Source organism: Euprymna scolopes, chromosome 32 (assembly GCF_053919585.1).
Source record: "Euprymna scolopes isolate OS-2025 chromosome 32, ASM5391958v1, whole genome shotgun sequence".
Classification (NCBI taxonomy): Eukaryota; Metazoa; Mollusca; class Cephalopoda; order Sepiida; family Sepiolidae; genus Euprymna; species Euprymna scolopes.
Window position 1 is genome coordinate 57495383 of NC_136513.1, and position 20508 is coordinate 57515890.

The 20508-nt window shown below is 34.6% G+C and overlaps 1 protein-coding gene across 1 annotated transcript in view; it reads right to left on the reverse strand.

Annotated features, from left to right (window-relative positions):
• The window catches only part of LOC145256374 (uncharacterized), a 47150-nt gene that overhangs the window by 6084 nt on the left and 20558 nt on the right, over nucleotides 1–20508 (reverse strand). The window contains exons 5-9 of the mRNA XM_080115200.1: nucleotides 12982–13037; nucleotides 10587–10682; nucleotides 9071–9287; nucleotides 7504–7620; nucleotides 2631–2888 (exon numbers count right to left, since the gene is read on the reverse strand). Of these exons, the coding sequence (XP_079971326.1) occupies nucleotides 2631–2888; nucleotides 7504–7620; nucleotides 9071–9287; nucleotides 10587–10682; nucleotides 12982–13037 (744 nt within the window). The remainder of the gene's footprint in view (nucleotides 1–2630; nucleotides 2889–7503; nucleotides 7621–9070; nucleotides 9288–10586; nucleotides 10683–12981; nucleotides 13038–20508) is intronic.

Genomic DNA, 20508 nt, shown 5'->3' on the forward strand with positions numbered 1-20508 from the left:
AATTTTGGACATTTTTTTTAAGAATCAAAATCATGATTTTGATCAAAATTGGAATAAGGATTCTAGCGATAAAATTTGCCTTTGAAATTATCTCTTTACTCCTTGTTTCCTCAACTATACCAACATGTAGAAATTTAAATGTAATGTGAACTAACCTCTTACTGCACAACTCCCCACTTAGGATGTCCCCTCTGGATTTGGCCTTTAATCACAATAGCACTTCACATCTTACTGCCAATATGCTTTGTTTGGAGTGAATAAAAGTTAAAAATGACTAAAAAATATATATTGTTCAAAACTGAGCTTGAAAGAACCCATTCTTCTATCTGTATATGTAATGGTGCTAATTCTGGTCAGATTGAGCTGGCTTTTACTCTAGCCTGAACCACATTCCTGAACAATGGTGATCTTAAGTAAGGTTGTAAGAGATGGTTAACCAATGATTCCATCATTGAAGATCGACCACTTGTAGACCATAAAACTCATTAAAGTCTTCCTGGATTGTTGTTGTCTACATTTTCAGATTCCCACTAATACACTTGTACCTCACAGGCAGAGAGAAAAGGATGAATTATGTCACAATGAACACTCAGGCATCAATGATTACTTAAGCATCAATGAATCCTAACATACAAGATACTATAAATCTCTAACAACTTAATAAAATAAAAAGATATATATAATTTTTATTCTGGTGTTTCAACTCCTCCTTAATTGTGGTTGTCTATATTTTCAGATTCCCACTGATATGCTTGTACCACCCAAACAGAGAAAGGATGGATTATAACACAAAGGACACTCAAATATCAATGAATACCTAAACAGCAATATGCCCTAACTCACAAAATGCTATAAATTTGTAACAACTTAAAAAAAAAAGATGTACAATTTTTATTCTGATATTTCATGTCCTCTGTCACATCAGAAAGTCACATAAGTAGATTATGATCAATATTGCTTCTCACATAATTATAGCCAATCGTATTGTATGAAAATAACAAGCTCATTGAGCACAGTTCAGTTCCAAGGTTGAAAGCACACAACACAGAGAGCAAATGTACAATAACGAATATGATGGCGTATACAACTACTAAGATAATATAATGTTGTCTCCCTTTGTCTGTAGATAAAACGAGTTCTATTTTTATTGTTCAATTCGTAAAGTGATCTCTTTTGCTTATTGTTTGACTGAAAAACTAAAATGGAGATTTAGTTAAGATAGATTGTCTGTGAAAGGAGTTATTGAGGATTAAATCAAAACACTCATTGGAATACATACAAAATGACAATTTTCAAACATTTTGTGTGATACTATTATGTCCCCTCCCCAAGAGTTAGGAAGTAAAAAAAAGAGAGGAAACAAAATATAATTAAAAAAAAAAGAAATAAATTTATCAGCAAAACAAAGGTATAAGAAGATGTTCACCAACGTACACAAGTCAGCTAAAATAGTATTGTTAATCAAGGTGTAACAGTAATGGAGACAAAAGGGTCAAACAATAGAGGTTAATATATTTAGCATTAGTTTACAGTCAGTTTTAGGAGTGGTAATGAGTTTTGCAACAGTTTACAACACTCGGACAGTTGACAGTCTTAGGTTTGTGACATTTGAGGAGAGTTGCAAATTTGACACAGTAGAAGGCTTGCCATGGCTCAGAGCAGAACAAGATAAGCTGACATAAACTGATAAATACCACTTAGACAGAAGATGTAGATGTGGACATTCGTGTTCAAAGGGTTGTTTCTCTGCGATGGTATTAGTGGTTTCATGCCTTCTTTGAAGTAATTTCCATAAAAAATTAATATACAATATTTTTAAAACTATGCTATAATTATACTCTGTCAATTCATGTGTATCTTCATTTACTCAGTTGTTTTCACTCGTTTGCCACCGACAATAAAGATATATCATTATTATATTTTATACATCAGTGTTTGTCGTCATCCTTTTATGCACAGCAGAAATACAACACACTTGAAGAAGGCGCATCTTTCAAACTTGGGAATCTTTTTTTTTTTTTTTTTTTGCTTACCTTCGCCCTATATCACCATTGGACGTAAGGGACTACTATTTGGGACTATGCCTAAGAAAGATTAACAAAATGTTGGTTTATGTTACATTTGAACTTCTGTTTATTAGTAGTCAGAGAAGCAGGTAGCAGCAAGGTCAAAGTCTAGCTGCTCGAGGGAAGAAGCTATTAGAATAGAAAGCTTTCTGGCATTTAGGGACCTCAACAGTGTAGGGGTGTGATTTTATTGCTAAGCGGGTTTGTCAAGGGTATGTAGGTCAAGGGGGCACAAGTGCAAGGAGTTCATCAAATTCAATTGATTACTTAACATTTCTACTCGTTCATGACTGACACAATGAAAATAATCTACCTTCTGGATTAAATAAAGCGTTTTGTTCAAAATTCTGTATTAATTTCCAAGTTTGACATAAAACATTCCAAGTTGCATCTGAAAAAAGTCAGAGGTTACATCACCCAGAGCAGTTGTGGGAATAATATAAATGACGAGAATAGATATCCGATTTTAATTCTGATGTTTGCATGTCCCCTTTCATTAATTCTCCATTCTTTATCTAAATCTTAAAAAAAAAAAAAGAACTCTTGAAAGATGCATAATCTTACCTGATCAAATGTTTTTGAAGTAGGAATCACGCTTGGAAAAACTCGTGCCGGTTTCAGGTACTGAATCAAATCTCGTATTTCTGCATAAGATGAGTGAAAAGAGTAACATGCTCGATACCTTTGTTCTCCTTGTTGTTGGACGATGTTGACAATTTCTGGAAGTGTTGTGAACCACATGGTGGACGGTTTGATTTGAATCAAATGCATCTTTTTATCTGCTGGCACATAACCACAGGGTAAAGTATTTTTTTCCAAATGCTGAAAATAAAATAAATATAAAAAAAGTTAGCGTTGGGATGATTAATCAGGAGCAGGAATTGGAAAAATCAGAACTTTTTGGGGTATCAGAATTGGAAAATTTGTGCCTATTTTCCGATGCTAAAAACGATTCCTTCAATTATCCTTTTGTTTTTTTGTTTTTTGGTTTTAAAAAAAATCTTCCACTGTTGGTAGTAATAATAAAATAATAAAAATTTATTGATTTAAACTTCCAGTAAGACTAAAATCCATAGATAATCCCCTCACAAGTGTTTTTACATTAGAGAAAATATATGTACATTTAAAATGTGTTTTTACACTAATCTGGATAAAATAACCACTCATTACATATCTGGAGATTTATAACGATTCAGAATCAGCAATTTAGTACAGAATCGGGAATTGTATCGGATTCAGGAAAAATGTTGTAATCGTCCCATCACTAGTTGTCATATAAAGATCAAAGATGGTGGCTTAAGGGAGATAATCAAATAATATTATAAAGCAAAAACAATATTTTCGATAATTCATATTACTTTTGGATTGTCATATGCTGGGTAATGGTCACCTTCTAAGCAGACCTAGTATAGAATTTGACACAGTATGGGAACCATCTATAAATATAAAAGCGAAAATGTTTGTGTGTGTGTGTGCGTTTTCGTGTATGTCCAAGAAAGGCTTTTTTCCGAGAACCGATTGGTCGCCTCACAACTTCTTAAAACTTTTTATATCGCGCCCAAATGATAATATCTACGATTTAACAACCGGGGTAGCCTGTCTATTTAATTTGCCCGACTTTCAAAACATAAATATTCAACAATTTTTAATCGCCGCATGTGCATTAAGCTTTTTTGTATAAAAAAAAGAAGCCAACAGACTCGCAGTAAATAAAACACTGTCTTGCACTCATCAAAAACGGGCACCTGCCAAGTCGCACATTTTTTTTTCACACTTTATTATTTTCTAACTGCGCGTCTTTTTTTCTGCGTTTTTTTTTTTAAACAACCAACGATTTTTGTTTTTATTTACCCAAAAACACACACACCTACAAACACCCGGGCAACGCCGGGTATCCCCCGCTAGTCTATATATATAAAAGCCAAAAGGTGTGTGTGTGTTTGTATATCTCACAAAAACTTTTGACACAGGCCACGGATTTTCGCCAGATCGGTATCATTTTGAAGCTCGGACCTTCTGACGACAAATATCAAAAAATTGGCTAAAAACATTCATTCCTTCACCCTCAACTGGGCAGTTTTGTACAGGGAAGGTAGCAAAAAAAATCGTTCCTTCATTTTCCTTTTCTACTGCTACTACGACGATGACATAATGTTTGACTTAGAAAACATTGACGTTAGTTTAAACCACCTGCTGTTTTTTTAAACATTTAATTTTGTCAGTTTTCAGTTCGCTGTCTCTTTGACATCGGGGTAACGTGTCAGATTTTTTTTTACGCCTTAGCCTCAAGACTTCAGGTCCGAGCCTATCTCCCTACCAAAACCTTTTTTTTTCTTTTCACCTCCAAACACCCTGGCAACGTTTTTTTTTTATTTAAACAGGATTATTACTTTGCTTATTCTTTAGTTTACTCCCCCTACACCCACACTTCCAAACATGCAGTCATCAGCGTTGTTATCTTAAGATTGCATGTTCGATCCGACAGGGTTATTTATGCCATTTTTTCTGGGGTTTTATTTTCCTTTTTTTACATTCGTTCGCTGTTTTTTTTGTTTTGGTTGTTCCGATTTTTTTAACATCGTTTTTTTTTTATAATATTTAAACAGGGTTATTACTTACCTCCCCCTACACACACACACACACCTCCAAACATCCAGGCAACGCCGGGCACCCCCGCTAGTCTAGAATATTAATCTCACCTGTCTGTTTAAATGTATGTATGTTTGTATGTCTGCCTAAAACTTTCAACAGAGGAGACGGATTTTCACAAGATCAGTATCATTTTGAAGCTCGACCCTTCAGACAATAAATATTGAAAAATTGGCTAAAAACATTAATTCCTTCATCCTCAACTGGGCATTTTTCTACAGGGAGGGGTTGCTTTTTTCATCAATATTTTCGAAAATTATCCCCTCTTTTCAATTGACTAACTTTAATTTAAACTTTTGTCACTTCCAGTTTGGCAATGGATGCAACAGCAAAGATGTCACTTTTTTTTTTTTCACATTCTTTTCTTCCTTTGCGGTACAGATTCAAGCCTGTCTGACTACTACCACTTTCTTTTTTTTTTTTGCTTGACACACCCAAACACACCCAGGCACACAGGCTAGTTAATTATAAATAATAGATGAAACGTAACAACTAATATATATATATATATATATATATATATATATATATATATATAGTAACCTGCAGTAATAAATAGTGATATATAATACTAACAAGATTATACATCTAAAAATAAAAATTAGTACAAGTCTCTTAGAATTCACACTAAAATGGTCCGCTTTCAATAATAATGGTAAATTTCAGCTGTAAGTTAAACTCTTCCAGAGGTTGATGGTTCAATCTTCAATGTGGGCAACACCCAAAATACAATTGCGAATTACTTACGACTTAAACCCCCTTATGGCTGACAGAATGAGAGCATGCTACTTCCATGGATTAAATAAAGGGTTCCCTTCAAAATTCTGTACAGTTTCTCAAGTTCAACAAAAAGATTCCTAAGTTCAATAAGATACATCTGAAGAAGAGTAGAGGCTACATCACCCGAAACATTGTGAAAATAACTCTCTAGACGAGAACAGTAGTCTGAATAATCCAAATAATATGAATAAAATCAATATTTTGGATTATTTGCACAATTATTCTCTTTTTGATTGTTATTTTCACAGCTGTTCTTAATTATTAATTAATAAATATACACCAAATTTGAGTTTCTTTAGAGTAGAAAGGGCATTCAATAAGTAATATCCCTGAACCACATCTCATAGATGTGAGTAGAGCAATGAAAGTTGGCACAGTTATCAGAAACCACCCGGAGTTACACATTTCTCTCATTGTTTAATGCAGCTCTGGACACTGTTTTTATAGAATACCCCAGGTTGATCTTCCAACCATGAAAAATCAGGAGAGTAGGAGGAGGGGAATGGGGAATTTCATAGTCACACACCCATGTTTCTGATCTGGTGACATGCTCTTTTTGGACTGGAGCACTGTCGTGCAGGAGAAGGATACTTTTTGCTGATCATGTCCTGCCTCTTAATTTTCATAGTTTCTCTTAATTTCCTTGACAGCGAAGCATTATAGGTTCCTGTAATTGTGGTACCCTTTGCGAGGAAATCTGTCATCACTACTTCATCCTGATCCCAGATGACTGTAAGCATGATTTTTCGAGCTGAGGGCAGCACCCTTGCCTTCTTTTCAGGTGGCGAATCAAAATGCTTCCACTGAATTGACTGGGCTTTGGTCTCTGGATCATAGTAATAGATCCAGGTTTCATCCTGTGCAATCAGTTTTGAAAAATTTGACTCATCTTCTTGCCACATTTCCAAATTTATCCTTGATCACTCAATGCGTTCTCATTTCTGAAAAGATGCCAGCAACCAGGGAATCCATCTGGAGACACCTTATGCATATCCAAATGGTCATGAATGATAGTTTTTAAAAACCCTGTACTAATCTTGACCTCTTGAGCTATTTAGAAAATAGTTACAGGTTAATCTTCCAAAATGGCAAATGTCTCATCAATGGTAAACAGAGGGGTGGCCAGATTTAAGAGCTGTATTCACAGATTTTCGACCTTGTTTAAATTCATAATGCTAGCATTTTACAAGGTCATATGATGAGGCATCATCGCCATGTTTCTTTTATTTCATCAAATGTCTCAACTAGTATTCATCCTTTCAAATATAAACACTGGATTACTGCATGATGTGTAGACTCCATTTAACACTTCAGTTCAAACACCTGTAAATCACAAATGACAATTAGTCCAGAGCTATAATTTGCCACATAAACCATAGATATATAGATGTATTGAACATGCAAAATTTCAGCTAGATCAGACAACTAGAAATGGGTCAGGGGCATAACTTATTGAATGTCCCTTGTATTTTAAAAGATTTTATGGGGAATGTTATGGAAACAACCTCTTATTTAAAAATTCAAATATATCAGACTGGCATTAAATTTGATCCACAGTCGTTGGTCATCAATTAAGCAAAATTCCTGAAATTTCAATTTCTTCTTTAGCTAATGCCTTAAATTTTAGAAATTTTCTAAAATCAAAATCATGTAACAGATTTTTTTTATCAAATTTGAAATCAGGAATCTAGGCATGAGGTTTGGTAGCATTATATATTGATTTTAATCTTCCTTAAGGGATATAAAAGTGGTGCAAATTTGTTTTATCCAGGGAATTAATTTTACCTGCCGTGAGACAAGTATTCTTTTATTTAATATATATATTTATTCCTGAAAGACTAAAGAGAGACAACTCATTATAATTGTACATGATAATTTCCTAAAGGAAAATGTTTTTTACTATGACAGTATTTTGAGAAAAAAGTCTATCGATAAGTTCTATTAGATTTTTTGTCTCAACTGTTAGTAGAGAAATAAACCATCAGATAAAGAATCGTTTTTACATTACTTTATACATATCCTTTGGGTGAGCATGGATTCTCGTCTCTTCTGGATCCTCTGTAAAAATGTCCGTGAGGCCAGGAATTTGGTCATACAAAAGTTTTTTCCAATGAACAACATGAATCTGAAATGAAATAAAAAATCAGGTTAGATTATATTTGATGCAATCCTCTAATGATATAAGAGTCAAATATGTCCTAAGAAGGAGTACTGTAGCAACAGTAGCGATTACAGACAACCACAGCAGTAGCAACAGCTCACAATTGATGATTTTTAATCTGTCTTTGGCTTCTAAGCTCTCGGCACTGATTGGTGGAAGCATTCAACTTGCCCAACTAGAGGTCATCTCTCAGGCGAGCTTAATGCATGATAGGAATTGATAAAAAGGGTTAATAAACAGTCTACTTACCTTTTTCTAGCCAGGATAATAAAGCAAGCTGACCACTTTCACAACACTTCTTCTAACCCCATTCTTCTCTCTTGGGGTACAAGCAAAAGCCCCTGGTCTGTCCAACCTTAGGGTATGACAAGAAGCATCATTGACTCACCATGACTACTAGAGCCACACACATGGACATGATAACACACACAGACACATACCTACATGGCCTGACTTGAATACCCATGTACAGTACGCATTCTTCTTTTCTCTTTCCTACTAATAGGATAGTCATTCAACACCAGGTGAAATTTTTGTCTTCATTTATACTTGTGTTAGATATTGGCAGGCAACCCCAAGAAGAAAAACATTCGATGGATCACACACACGCAAATGGATAAGACGTGAAGAATGCTGGATATTCCGCCATTGTCTAACGGAATGCATAATTTGGCCCAGAAATATGTGAGAGGATACCAATCAAGCAATTGAAATAATTGGCAAAGGAAATATAAAACATTCCAATAGTAAAGAATGTTTATATAAATAAAATCGTCATAAAGAGAAAGCCAGTCAGTTCACTATCCAACATCTGGCATAATCACGTATCCCCTCACGCACATTTCAGAAACATCAAAACATCAGTAACAATTTATAATCAAAAGCTGCTTTATCGGTGTGAAATAAAAGCAATATATTTTTTATATATCAACCGTGTTGTGGTTTTACTCACTGTCAGTGTGTATATATCTTGTACTAACAACAAAAGTAGATGTCAACAATTATATAGATTGGACAGACGCATCTTGAACAACCAGCTGCAGTGAGTACGAAACAACACATAAGGTTTTAAAAGCATTAGTATTAGTATTTCACTAGGACTATGCAGAATGAATGCCTCAGCCTGCCAAATAAAGGTCAACAAAATGAATTAGTTTCTACAGGACTGATTGATGAGGTCGGAATCTTGACTAGCATGTATCAATGATTAGAGCGAGTGGCCAAATAAATGGCATAAATCACTACAATACAATGCATGCTAGCATGTAAAACGGATGTTAAACCAAATATGATGATGATGATGATGATAATCACAGACAGCATAGTGAAACTTGCAAAAGATGGTACCCATTAATCCAATCACACACCTTCTTCAGTTTTTAAATCAATATTTAAAAATCAAATTCAATCTCACCTTCATTTTTGTGTGCAAAGAGATTTCTTTGAGAAGCATTTCGTGGCCAAAACTGGTTCGCGATTCCATCCATATATGACCGTTTGTGCCGTGTTCTTGAAAATACGAGTCAACAAGGGAGATCACTCCAGATTCACACTGCTCACGGCTTGGGATGTGAAAGGCTTTTGGACAACAGAATGTAGTATCCACATAAATACTTCTCAGCGGTTTTGCTCTGAAAAAAAATTTTGAAAAAGAAACAATGGCAAGAAAAAAAAAACAATATCATAATCAGCATTTAACAAAAAATACAAATATGCATCCTGTATCCATGATGCATAACAATCCAAAAAAGATGCAGTAAATTCCTAAACTGTGCAGCCTCAATTTCATTTCAAGCTTTGAGCTTAGAAGAAGAGAGCTTCAACTTATCAAAGACAGCCACAATAAGCATGGTGTCATCAGAATAAAAAGTATCATCAGTCAGCTCTCTTTTGCAGAATAGGAATTTTCAAAAAGCCAAGTTTGAACCAAACACTCAAGCTTCTGAGATTGACCTTCACTCCTGATATGAAATGAACACATACATCAAATTTGTTGCCAAGATCGCTGAAAAAATGGTTGGATCACTCTACCACTCCAGCAGGTATCTCACTGCTGATGCAATCCTTTATTTATATTAGAGCCAGGTACACTCTAAAATAAAGTACTGTTGCCACATCTGGGCAGTAGCTGCTCAACGCACTTTTTCCAGCCTTGACAGAGTTTAAAACTGGCTTTGAAACCTAGAAAGTGATGCCCTTTTCTCTTCCATGCAACCTCTTTCCCACAGAAGAAATGTTACGAGCCTGTCTCTGCTCTATTGTTATTTTCATGGCAAATGCTTGACTGAACTCTAATCTATGGTTCCCCCTTGCCAAACTTTCACAAAAAAAAACACTCGACTAGCTACAACCACTATATAAGATTTTCTCCACTCTATCTGTGCCTAAATCTAAACGCAGATTCCATGAACAAAGCTTCTTTCCTAGAACTGCTCGCCTGTAGAACAGTATTCCACTGTCCTGCTATCCAGTTGAATACATGGTAGTCTTCAAATCCAATGTAAACAAGTTCTTGTTGAGCCGTCTTCATAAATAATCAAATTCTAACCAATCTACACCATTAACGATTACTACACAACAAACTTACATTTATTATTGCTTAACCTTGAGTGGCTTTCAGGCCTTGATAAGTGGTGACTCCCAAGTAAAAAAACAAAAACAAATGAAGTAACGTTTAATAGGTTGCTATTATTAAAAACAACTTTACATATTTTTTCAGACAACATTTGTAGCAAGGAATACTTGTCTCCCCCTTGGGTTTTTAAATGTATACGTTTTTTCCCATTTTTTTTTTTATAACATTTTCACCCCAAACAAGGCATATCGCCACTTTGATGTAGGGGACTACTATCAGGGACATAAGCTTCAGGGGTACTATGTAGGGAGTTGGGCAGCAAGATGTCAGTTGAAAAATACCAGAATCAATTTACCTTGGATCTAAGTACGGCATCCGCGTTGCTTCACTCATTCCCCAGCGGAAATCACCCGTGTACAAAACATTGCCTTCGTCTCCTTCAAAGAGAAACCTAAAACCACAAAAAAAAAGCAATAAAAATTATCGATACATTCAAGAACATTTTTATTTTGTTGCATTTGTTTTTTCTTGGCTTTTCAGGTGTAAACATCCATAAAATTATATAAACTTTATATATTCAAGCAGGGATATGCATAAAAAATTAACTTCAAATATTTGTAAAGGTTTCTTTTTTATAATCTATATATATATAAAAGCGAAAATGTATGTATGTATGTATGTATGTACGCTTTTCCTCAATGTCCACAAAAGGCTTCTTTCAGAGAAGCGCTTGCTCGGTTCACAACTTCTTAAAACTTTTTATATCATCTATAAATTATAATATCTCAGAGTTACCCACGGAGCTTGCCTGTCTATTTAATTTTATTGACTTTCAAACGTTAATTATTCCACATTTCCCGCATCGGCACGCGTTACATTCGGTTTTCGGTATAAAAAAAAGCGAAACTCGACTCTAATCACAGGCCGAAAGCCAGTTGTCTCAAGAGAGCTAAGTAACGTTTGTTCAATGTCGACTTCGTCATATCAGACTGTAGCTTTCATTTCGCTCCTCCTAATAAACAGGGAGCGGGTTTTTAAAAACAAACAAACCGATTTATTCACCTCATTCAAAACTGTCCCGCACAATATGCTTACTGCTGAATACCTATCGTCGTCACGTCAATCAAAAACGCGCACCTGTTTTTTTTTTAGCACTTTACTATTTTCCAACTGCGCATCGTGAAGGCTTCGTTTTTTTTTTTCACAGGCACCTGTTTTTTTTTCACATTTTCGGGTTTTTTTCACATACCCCGAAAAACACCCGGGCAACGCCGGGTACCCCTCGCTAGTTATAATATAAATGGCAGTTGGCTGTGTATATGTTTGTATATTCGGTAAAAGTAAAAATTGATAAAACAAATATCCACAAGGTTAATATTTCTTTGATCGTGTTGCCCTGGATGAATAATTTAAAATTTAGAAAAAATATTCATTCTTTGATCTTAAACTGACACAGATTTTGTCGGGGGAAGGGAGGAAATAGGGGGGGGGTCAGTCTGATGAGGTACTAAAAATAGTGACGTAAGTCTAAATTTTTAACCAAGAAATTAATTTCATTATGCCGACTCATTCCTCAAAGAATCTATAAAAACGAGGTGTGTGTGTGTGTGCATCCAAAGAGGAATGGGCTGGACAGAGAGAAAGAGAGGGTTAAGAAAGGTTACAGTAAAATCGTTGGGGGAAGGGCAGAAAAAGATAAAGAAATAATAGAAGTTTTAATAAAAATATGTTATACTTTTGTCCCAAGCAATGCTGAGTAACCCTGCTAGTTTCTATATAAAACAAACAAAAAATAAGTATAGATATATAAATAAAAATACAATTATATAAATGCAACTTTGTCTGTGTGTGTGTGAGTTTGTTCCTTATAGACTCTGAAATGGCTGAATAGATTTTCTTTAAAATTTATAGAACTTTAATGTATAAGTTTGGAAGTGATCTTAGTTAAGTTTTGTTTCAGAATACCCCCGATAATTACTGATGATCAAAACTATTATTTAAATTTATCTATCATCAGTAAACCCCTTTTTTCTATGTCATTGCTTTTTTTTTTTTTTTTTCATGACGTGATCTGTAGGTTCAAGTTCCGCACGTAAATTTCTTAATTTTTTTTTCATTTACTGCAAAGAATTTAATAAGACTTGAAAATTTACATGTTTTTTAGCAGTACAAAAGTAAATTATGTTTCTGTTTTTGAATGTCCATTGAACAAGCAACTGATCCTTAAGAAATTGCAAAACAGTCTACACACATATTTAGTGAAAATGTGATTCAGAGGTTTCTTATATGCCGGTTTAACAAAACATAGGCCCCTAACAAGATAAGGAATTTTTCGACACAGTTGACTAATTGTAGAACTATACAGCAACAACCACATAAATTCTTCCAACAAATAGATAGTCGATGTTGATCCTATGACTTCTTTTGCATATGGTTCAAGAAATCATGCCCCTCCACCCACAAACACTCGCCAAAATTATTGGTTTTGAGCTGGAAGAATAGGTGCTAAGGGGACAAATCAGAGAAATTGGAAAGTTGCTGGCACGTTGCATCCACTGTGTGGAGACTATGTTGATCAGTAAGGTGTCAATATAATCAAAATTTACTAAAATAATTTTAGGAATACAAAAAAAAAAATAATATGAATAAAGTTGAATCGGAGCTGATTTTATAAGCGTTTGAAGTGAGGGGTCATAAACCAAAATTATTTTTTTGTCAATCTAAAAAAAAATGCATTTAAGTTTACTCACATGACTGAACCAAGACAATGACCAGCTGGAAGCAAAGTTACAAGGACAGTTGAATTCTGGAAAACAAACAAACCATAAATTCAGTTAAAATTTTTTATAAAATAATAGCAAACTTACCAAGCTTCCCTATTTATAAAATGAACAAACTGTATGTACAATTCATCAGATAATCAAAATACACTCTACTCCTGAATATCTAAACATTTGGACATTTATTGAGATCAATTTCACTACAGTAGAAACATTGGTATAATGAGAAATTTGAAAATCCATTAAGAAATCAGATAACACGATGCAGGATTTTTATTTTCAAATAAATAATTTTTTTATTCAAATTTTCACCTCTACAAGCTCTCCTCAGAGTAAATCAGACAATTTTTTATGAGATCTTACAGCATAGCCAAAGCTTTCCAATTTCTTCTGATCTTGTTGATTAAACTGTTTTTAGTATCCGATACTTATAGTGAGATATGCTGGTACGGGTGTACAAATATTGAAAACACTGTTATAAAAAATAAATAAGTGATTCATTTATTTGAAAAAGAAAAATTCTACATCGTGCTATCTGGTTTCTTAATGAATTTTCAAATTTCAATCATATATCATATATACTTTTGTTTGCATACATACCACATATGCATGCAAACAAAAAGAAACAAAATGAAGCTTAAAACTAAACATGCAAAAAAATCCAATTTTATTTTGGCTAAGGGAATCATTTGCTTTTTGCTGTAATTCATGACACATTCATTTTTAAAATGACATTCAGTTGAGAGACATTAATGGAATGAATGCTATGCAAAGTTGAAAATGTCGAGTTTTTGGTTTTTCTTTTTACAATATTTTCATTTTCATTCATTTTTTTTATCAAAGAATATCTTTTTTGATAAAAAGCTGGAGTGCTCTATATACATTAAAATTTTTAATTATAATAGCATAATTTTACATACTTTTATATTTTCCATAAGGCTCTTTTTATTTTCCAAATGCAAAGAAACTTGTTATTTTTAGCCAAGAAACATGATTATTTCTCTCTCTCTCTCTCTCATATATATATATATATATATATATATATATATATATATATATATATATATATATATATATATATATATAGCAAAGATACCCGTGCATTGCATGGGACTTTTCTGCATACTTAGGTACGCGATTTGTGGGCATCTTTCCTGTAAGTGGATGTTGTAAGAGGGAAGTAAATTTCAACTCGATGCTTAAATCTTATCTAACACATTGAATACTGAAAACATACCACAATCAGATCAGATCAGTTTTTCATCATATCCTTTTGTAGAACTTTTCATTGAGGAGCCTCGTGGTAAATTACATTTCTGCTTCTTTGATTTGGAGCCAGAATGTAGAGTTTTTTTGAACTTCCTGTCCTGATGGAGACGTAGAACATACCGTGATTGAAGCAGTCTGATGTCAGGTCTACGCCAATGGTTTTAAATGTCTGACCTTGACTTTTATTTATGCTCATTGCAAAACACACCTTCACAGGAAACATTTCTAAATAGTACAATTACAACAACGCCCCCAACATCCCCCCCCGGCCACCATCGACATTCCCCCCCCCTTGTTTATTTAAACAAAATGTTGGGGGGGGGGTAATGTGTGGGTGCTCATGTTAGGTTAGATTATCATAGAAAAATGATCCCCCACTTTATTGAAACTAACATTTCTTCAAAAGGTCCCAGTGTTCAGGAGTTCATACCATGCAAACGATAAATTTGTGACGGGTTTGATTATCAGATTTGGTGTCAGAAGAAAAAAATCGGTTTGTGTCAAAAAACGAAAATAAATGTCTTTTTTTTATCATAAAAAGAATTATTTGTCCAATCATGAGAACGTGAAAGGAGGCCTGGGGCAATTCTTTTGGCTCTTTTTAGTGTTTTTTAGTAAATGGACTGGCGGCCATCTTGCTTGCAAAACTGTAGTGATTACGTTGGATACTGAATGTCTTCAAATATGTGTTTGCGCAAGAAATAAATGCAATATTCGTTCTCAGCGTCCCCCAAAACCTCGAAAAGCCAACAATTCAAAGGTGAATGCCGAGGGGTCGGTAAACTAAAAAAATACCGATTTATGGTAATAATTATACCATAGCGATGTATGTGATATCATATATGGTAAAAAAATTATATTTCATATTAAATCTATATAATTATAAAACTCAAATGATCTTGTAACAGGTATTGTAACCCAACATCCGGTTTACGATTTCCGGTTGTGTTTGCGTACATAAACATAAACCCATAACAGAGTAAACAAATAAACATAAATCGCTACTTTTCCAGAATTTGACCTGCGCACTAAAATATTAATGCTATTATTTAGAAATTATTATTTAACCTGGGAAGGTTGGGGATGTTTTGCAACTATTCTGTATAACAACTATACTGTCACAATTTTCTTACAAATAAATCAACTTTAACCCATTGACAACATATTGTTTTACTGTGTACATTTTCAGCGTCCCAATTTTTTTTTTTTCGCATTTAAATTATCCAAATAAAAAATTGTTAATACTTTCTGCCTTTTTTTTTACATTGTTCATTTCTGTATTATATTTAAGTTATTTTAACGCAATTTTCTTACAAATAAATCTACATTAACCCGTTGACAACCATAAGAGCATTTTACAATGTATTGTTTTACTGTGTATGTTTTCAGTGTCCAAATTGGTTTTTTTTTTCACGTTTAAATTAAAAGATACATCAAAATTTGAATTTAACTTTAAGCATTATGCTATCTGTTCAGTGCACATTTACCTATAAGTATGGCAAACAAACCACTTATAGTTCAATGGCTATAGTTCAATGGCTACTAAATACAGTGAAAAAAAACCTGGATAACTCAACAATAACAAATAAAAAAGGTTGGTACTCATGCAGAGAGTGATCCAGGCGTAACTCAGTGCATGCCCAGCTTTCTCTGGAACATAACGTCAACAGCCGGAGTAAGCCGAGCATTGCAGAAAAAATTAAGCTGTCTGACGAAACATACAGCTGAACCAATGACAATGTAGCGCGATGGTTTTCAACGCAATGCGCGTTCGCGTGAGTTGAAAATTCAAAGCAGCAGACGACAATTTGGAAGAGAAAGAAAAGAAAATAAATTAGTAAAAAAAATAAAAAAGCACACCATTTCGTACTTTAACGTCAGAAAGAAAAAACAAAAACAAAACATGAATTTGACAGCCTTAAGTAAGCAGCTGGAAATGTTACAAAATGGATTGAGAGAGAGAGAGAGAGAGAGAGAGGTGAGTAAACGTGGAGTGTAGACACGTTTACCAGAACCGAGGGTCAGCTGACCAGATTACGTATGAGTGACCTGGTCAGGTTGGCTAGATCTGTGAGATTTGATTTGGACACAGAAGACAACGGATGGCTTCCCGTTGTCTCCTCCTCTCCACCGGGAGGGGGGGGGGGACGAACGCTGACGTGTGTAGAAGAAGAACCCACACAGGCCGATTTCACTTCCACCTCCTGCAGGACCTCTTGGGAAAGTGAAATAAAAAAACTATAAAACTAATTCCTTGTCTTGGAGTGATTGAATCTTCATCCAAAAACAGATATCAAGTCTCCTTCCAAGATGAGAAATTTCCAGATGGTCCAACATCGAAGAAGCAGAGGTAGGTTCTGAAAATACATGTCACACACACGATTCCCTTTATGATAATCAAACACACAACCATTTATATTAGAGACAATCATACGCACACAGATGCCTTTTATGTTATACACCAAACGTAAATGGTGCCCCTCAATGATAACCCTATGTAACAGAAACACCAACTGGAGTCCTCGAATTTTGTCAAGAAATAAAATTACTGGCATGGACGAAAACTTGTGCATCATGTGGACAGGGAAAGGTAAGCGATGGCTATGCCTGGAGGTGTCAGGCTACCACATGCTGAACCTTTACATCATCTGGACTGGTACTTTTTTTTTTGCCGAGTCTAAGCCTACAATTGCCGTTGTGGGCATTTGAGCGAGCAACACAGAAAGACCTCCAGCGCGAATGCGGAATACGACTTAAGCACACACACTATTAATAAAACAACCGTCTGAGGAAACAACAACAATATCTGTTTTAATATGAAAAGAAAAAGAAAAAAAATCTATCCCACCCAGTTTTGTTTCAATTTTTCTAGTTTTCAGGTTTCTCCTTGAGAAAAAAAAAAAACAAATAAAAATAACACTCCAAAAAGCAATGATAAATTTTTTTTCAATTTTTCTTGAAAAAAAAAAAACTTTACAAAAAAAAGTGTTTATTTGACTTACCTTTAAACCTTTTCTCGAACAAAAAAATCGGTCAATGTCAAGTTTCTTTCCAACTTCTCAAAAAACCTTTTTATAGGTTTTTGGTGGTGCTGAAAATGGATATCACATTTAAATTTGGGGCAGATTAGTAGTTTTCATGATATGAAGAAATTTTTACAAAAAGTGGGAGATGACATTCCTATATAAATTTAATGTAAAATGAGCACCCACCTTCTGGCCACCTAGTAATTTCTTCATATCAAAACAAATTTAACTGATATTCGTTTTCAGCATCTCCGAAAACCAGCGCTGTTTTTTTTTGTTTTTTTTTACTAAGATTCGTTCATTTTTTCATCTCATAATTTAGGATGCTAATTATGCTGTCAGTAAGTTTACAAAAACATACTTTTTTTTTTCATTATACAACTTGTATAGTTGTTAACAGGTGCTTCAGCAGTTAAATATTTCACAAAAATTCTGTTTACCCCTTAATGTAAACAGAATTTATGTGAAATATTAAATGATTCTGCTTTAATGGTTTAATGGCTAATGTCGGCACGTTACTTACGGAAAAATGGTTAATTAAACTACAGAAGCACCTGTTAAAAACTATACAAGTTCTATAATTGAATACTCACCTAAAAAAAAAAATGCGCGTGTAAGCTTACTGACGGCATTATTAGCATCCTAACTTATAAAAAAATGAACGAATCTCTTAGTTAAAAAAAAAAAAAACAACAGCGCCGGTTTTCGGGAGTGATAAAAACGAAAATCGCAGTTAAATTTGCTTTATGATATGAAGAAATTATTAGGTGGCCAGAAAGTGGGTGTTCATTTTACGTTAAATTTATATAGAACAGTGATCCCCCACTTTTTGAAAAAGTAATTTCTTCATATCATGCCCCAAATTTAAATGTAATATTCGTTTTCAGCACCACTGGAAACCTATAAAAGTCGTCATTTTAAAGTTTTTTGAGGAGTTGGAAAGAAACTTGATATTGACCAAAAAATCTTGAACATTATTTATCTAAAAATATATATATATAGCAAAAACAAAACAAAACAAAAAATATTATTATAAATTTTTCTTTACAATTAATAAAATTTTAAATTTAAGGTAGGTTTTCTTTTCTTGTTATGCCTTCATCGGCGACGCTCTCTGAACGTATATACCATTCACTGGACAAAGCGGGCTTTTGACAGGGTATGGCATGAGGGTCTCCTCAGGAAAATTAGATCATACGGTATTACTGGTAGAATACTTAACATAATTAAATCCTTCTTAGATAAGAGAAAAATCTAGGTTGTCCTCGACGGTCGTACAGCTAAACAATATGATATAAATGCGGGAGTTGGACCTCTATTGTTCCTAATATTCATAAATGACCTCCCCGACAAAATTGCCTCTGAGATGGGTATATATGCTGATCACACCACATTCTATAACAGGCATGTCAGGAAAACAAATGAGCACATATCTCAAGAAATGGCAAAAACACTAGAGGATGACCTCCAATCTGTAGTGGAATGGGAACAAAAATGGATGGTCACATTCAATGCTGCCAAGACTAAACTGGTTTCATTCAATAATTACAAGAAACCTTCTCTGCAACTAATAGCAATGGCTAGTGACTCTTTATCTGAGAGTTCACAGGAAACATGAGTTGGAACAATTACATTGAAAGCATTGCCAGGGCCGCTGCAAAGAAGGTAAGCTCTCTCTACCGTGCTAAAAAACTACTAACACCCGAAAGTATCCTGTACCTCTATAAGGCCACCATTTGCCCATGTATGGAGTATTGCTGTCACATTTGGGCTGGTGCATCTACTACTAGTCTCTCGCTCCTAGACACGGTTCAAAAGAGAGTCGCCAATCTGATAGGCCCTGAACTGACATCTAAGCTTCAGCCTCTGTCCCATCGACGAAATGTTGCATCCCTCTGCCTGTTCTACAAGTATTTTAATGGTGAATGCTCTGGCGAACTGCAGACACTTGTGCCCCCACGATGTAGACACCCTCGACAAACCCGACAGGCAGCTAAATCCCACCCCCACACAGAAGAGATCCCTAGATGTAAAAGATCTATCTACTCCAATAGTTTCTTCCCCAGAACTGCTAGACTCTGGAATTCCATTCCAAGTCCCTGCTTCCCCAACTGTACTGACATGCAGAAGTTCAAGTGTAACGTGAACTGACATCTTGCTGCCCAAATCCCAACATAGTACCTCAGTAGTTGTTGCCCCTGATTGTAGCCTCCTACACCAAAGTGGCAATGTGCCTTGTTTGGGGTGAAAATGTAATAAAAAAAAAATTTTTAAATAAAAAAAAACTCAGTCGATGTATATGTGACGTGAAGAATGCTATATCTATTATATATATCAGATTAATTATACTCAGAGGTTTTAATGCCTGAATGGGGATGGAGTCAACAACATGGTGCTCTTTTATTGGAAATAGGTGTCATGGAAAATGTAATCACAATGGGCTCCACCTTCTCAACTTGTGTGCAGAGTATGAGCTGCTAATTACAAATACCATCTTTGAATTCGCTACCAGCTCTCACACATATTGGACTACTCCATCATCTACTTGAGAGACCGCAAAGACATCCTAATCACACGCTCCATGCTAAGAGCAGATGATTGTTGAACTGACTATCACTTATTAATAATAAGCTTTATATATGTCCGAAAACTCCCTGTAGACAGCATCCCAGGGCAAAGAAACTATATATATATATATATATATATATATATATATATATATATATATATATATATATATATATATATAGTGTTATAATGAAATAATTCCAAGGAAATCCGGGTATGAGAGCTCAATGTGGTAAACAGAGCAATAACATAAAAATATAACACGGAAATTACATAATTGTCGATGCAATAATTTATTTCAACCTTATGGTATTTTCAAGCATCTAAACCAGACAATTACATTTTTGATACTGAAAGAAGGAAAGAAAAAATCGGGCCTCGACCCTCAAAAAAACCTGAGGGGGTGGTAGTAGCAATCCACTTAATACATTTTATAGAGAGGGTGGGAGGGATTTTTTAAAAGAAAACAACAACAACAAAAAAAAAAAGAAAAAACAAAATATTATGACACTTATAAACGGCAGCTCGATGTAACCATAGATACACGCAACACACATACACACACCCACACCCACATGCACACACACACACACGCCCCTAAATATGTACGTTCTTACACGTAAATGCCTTGACA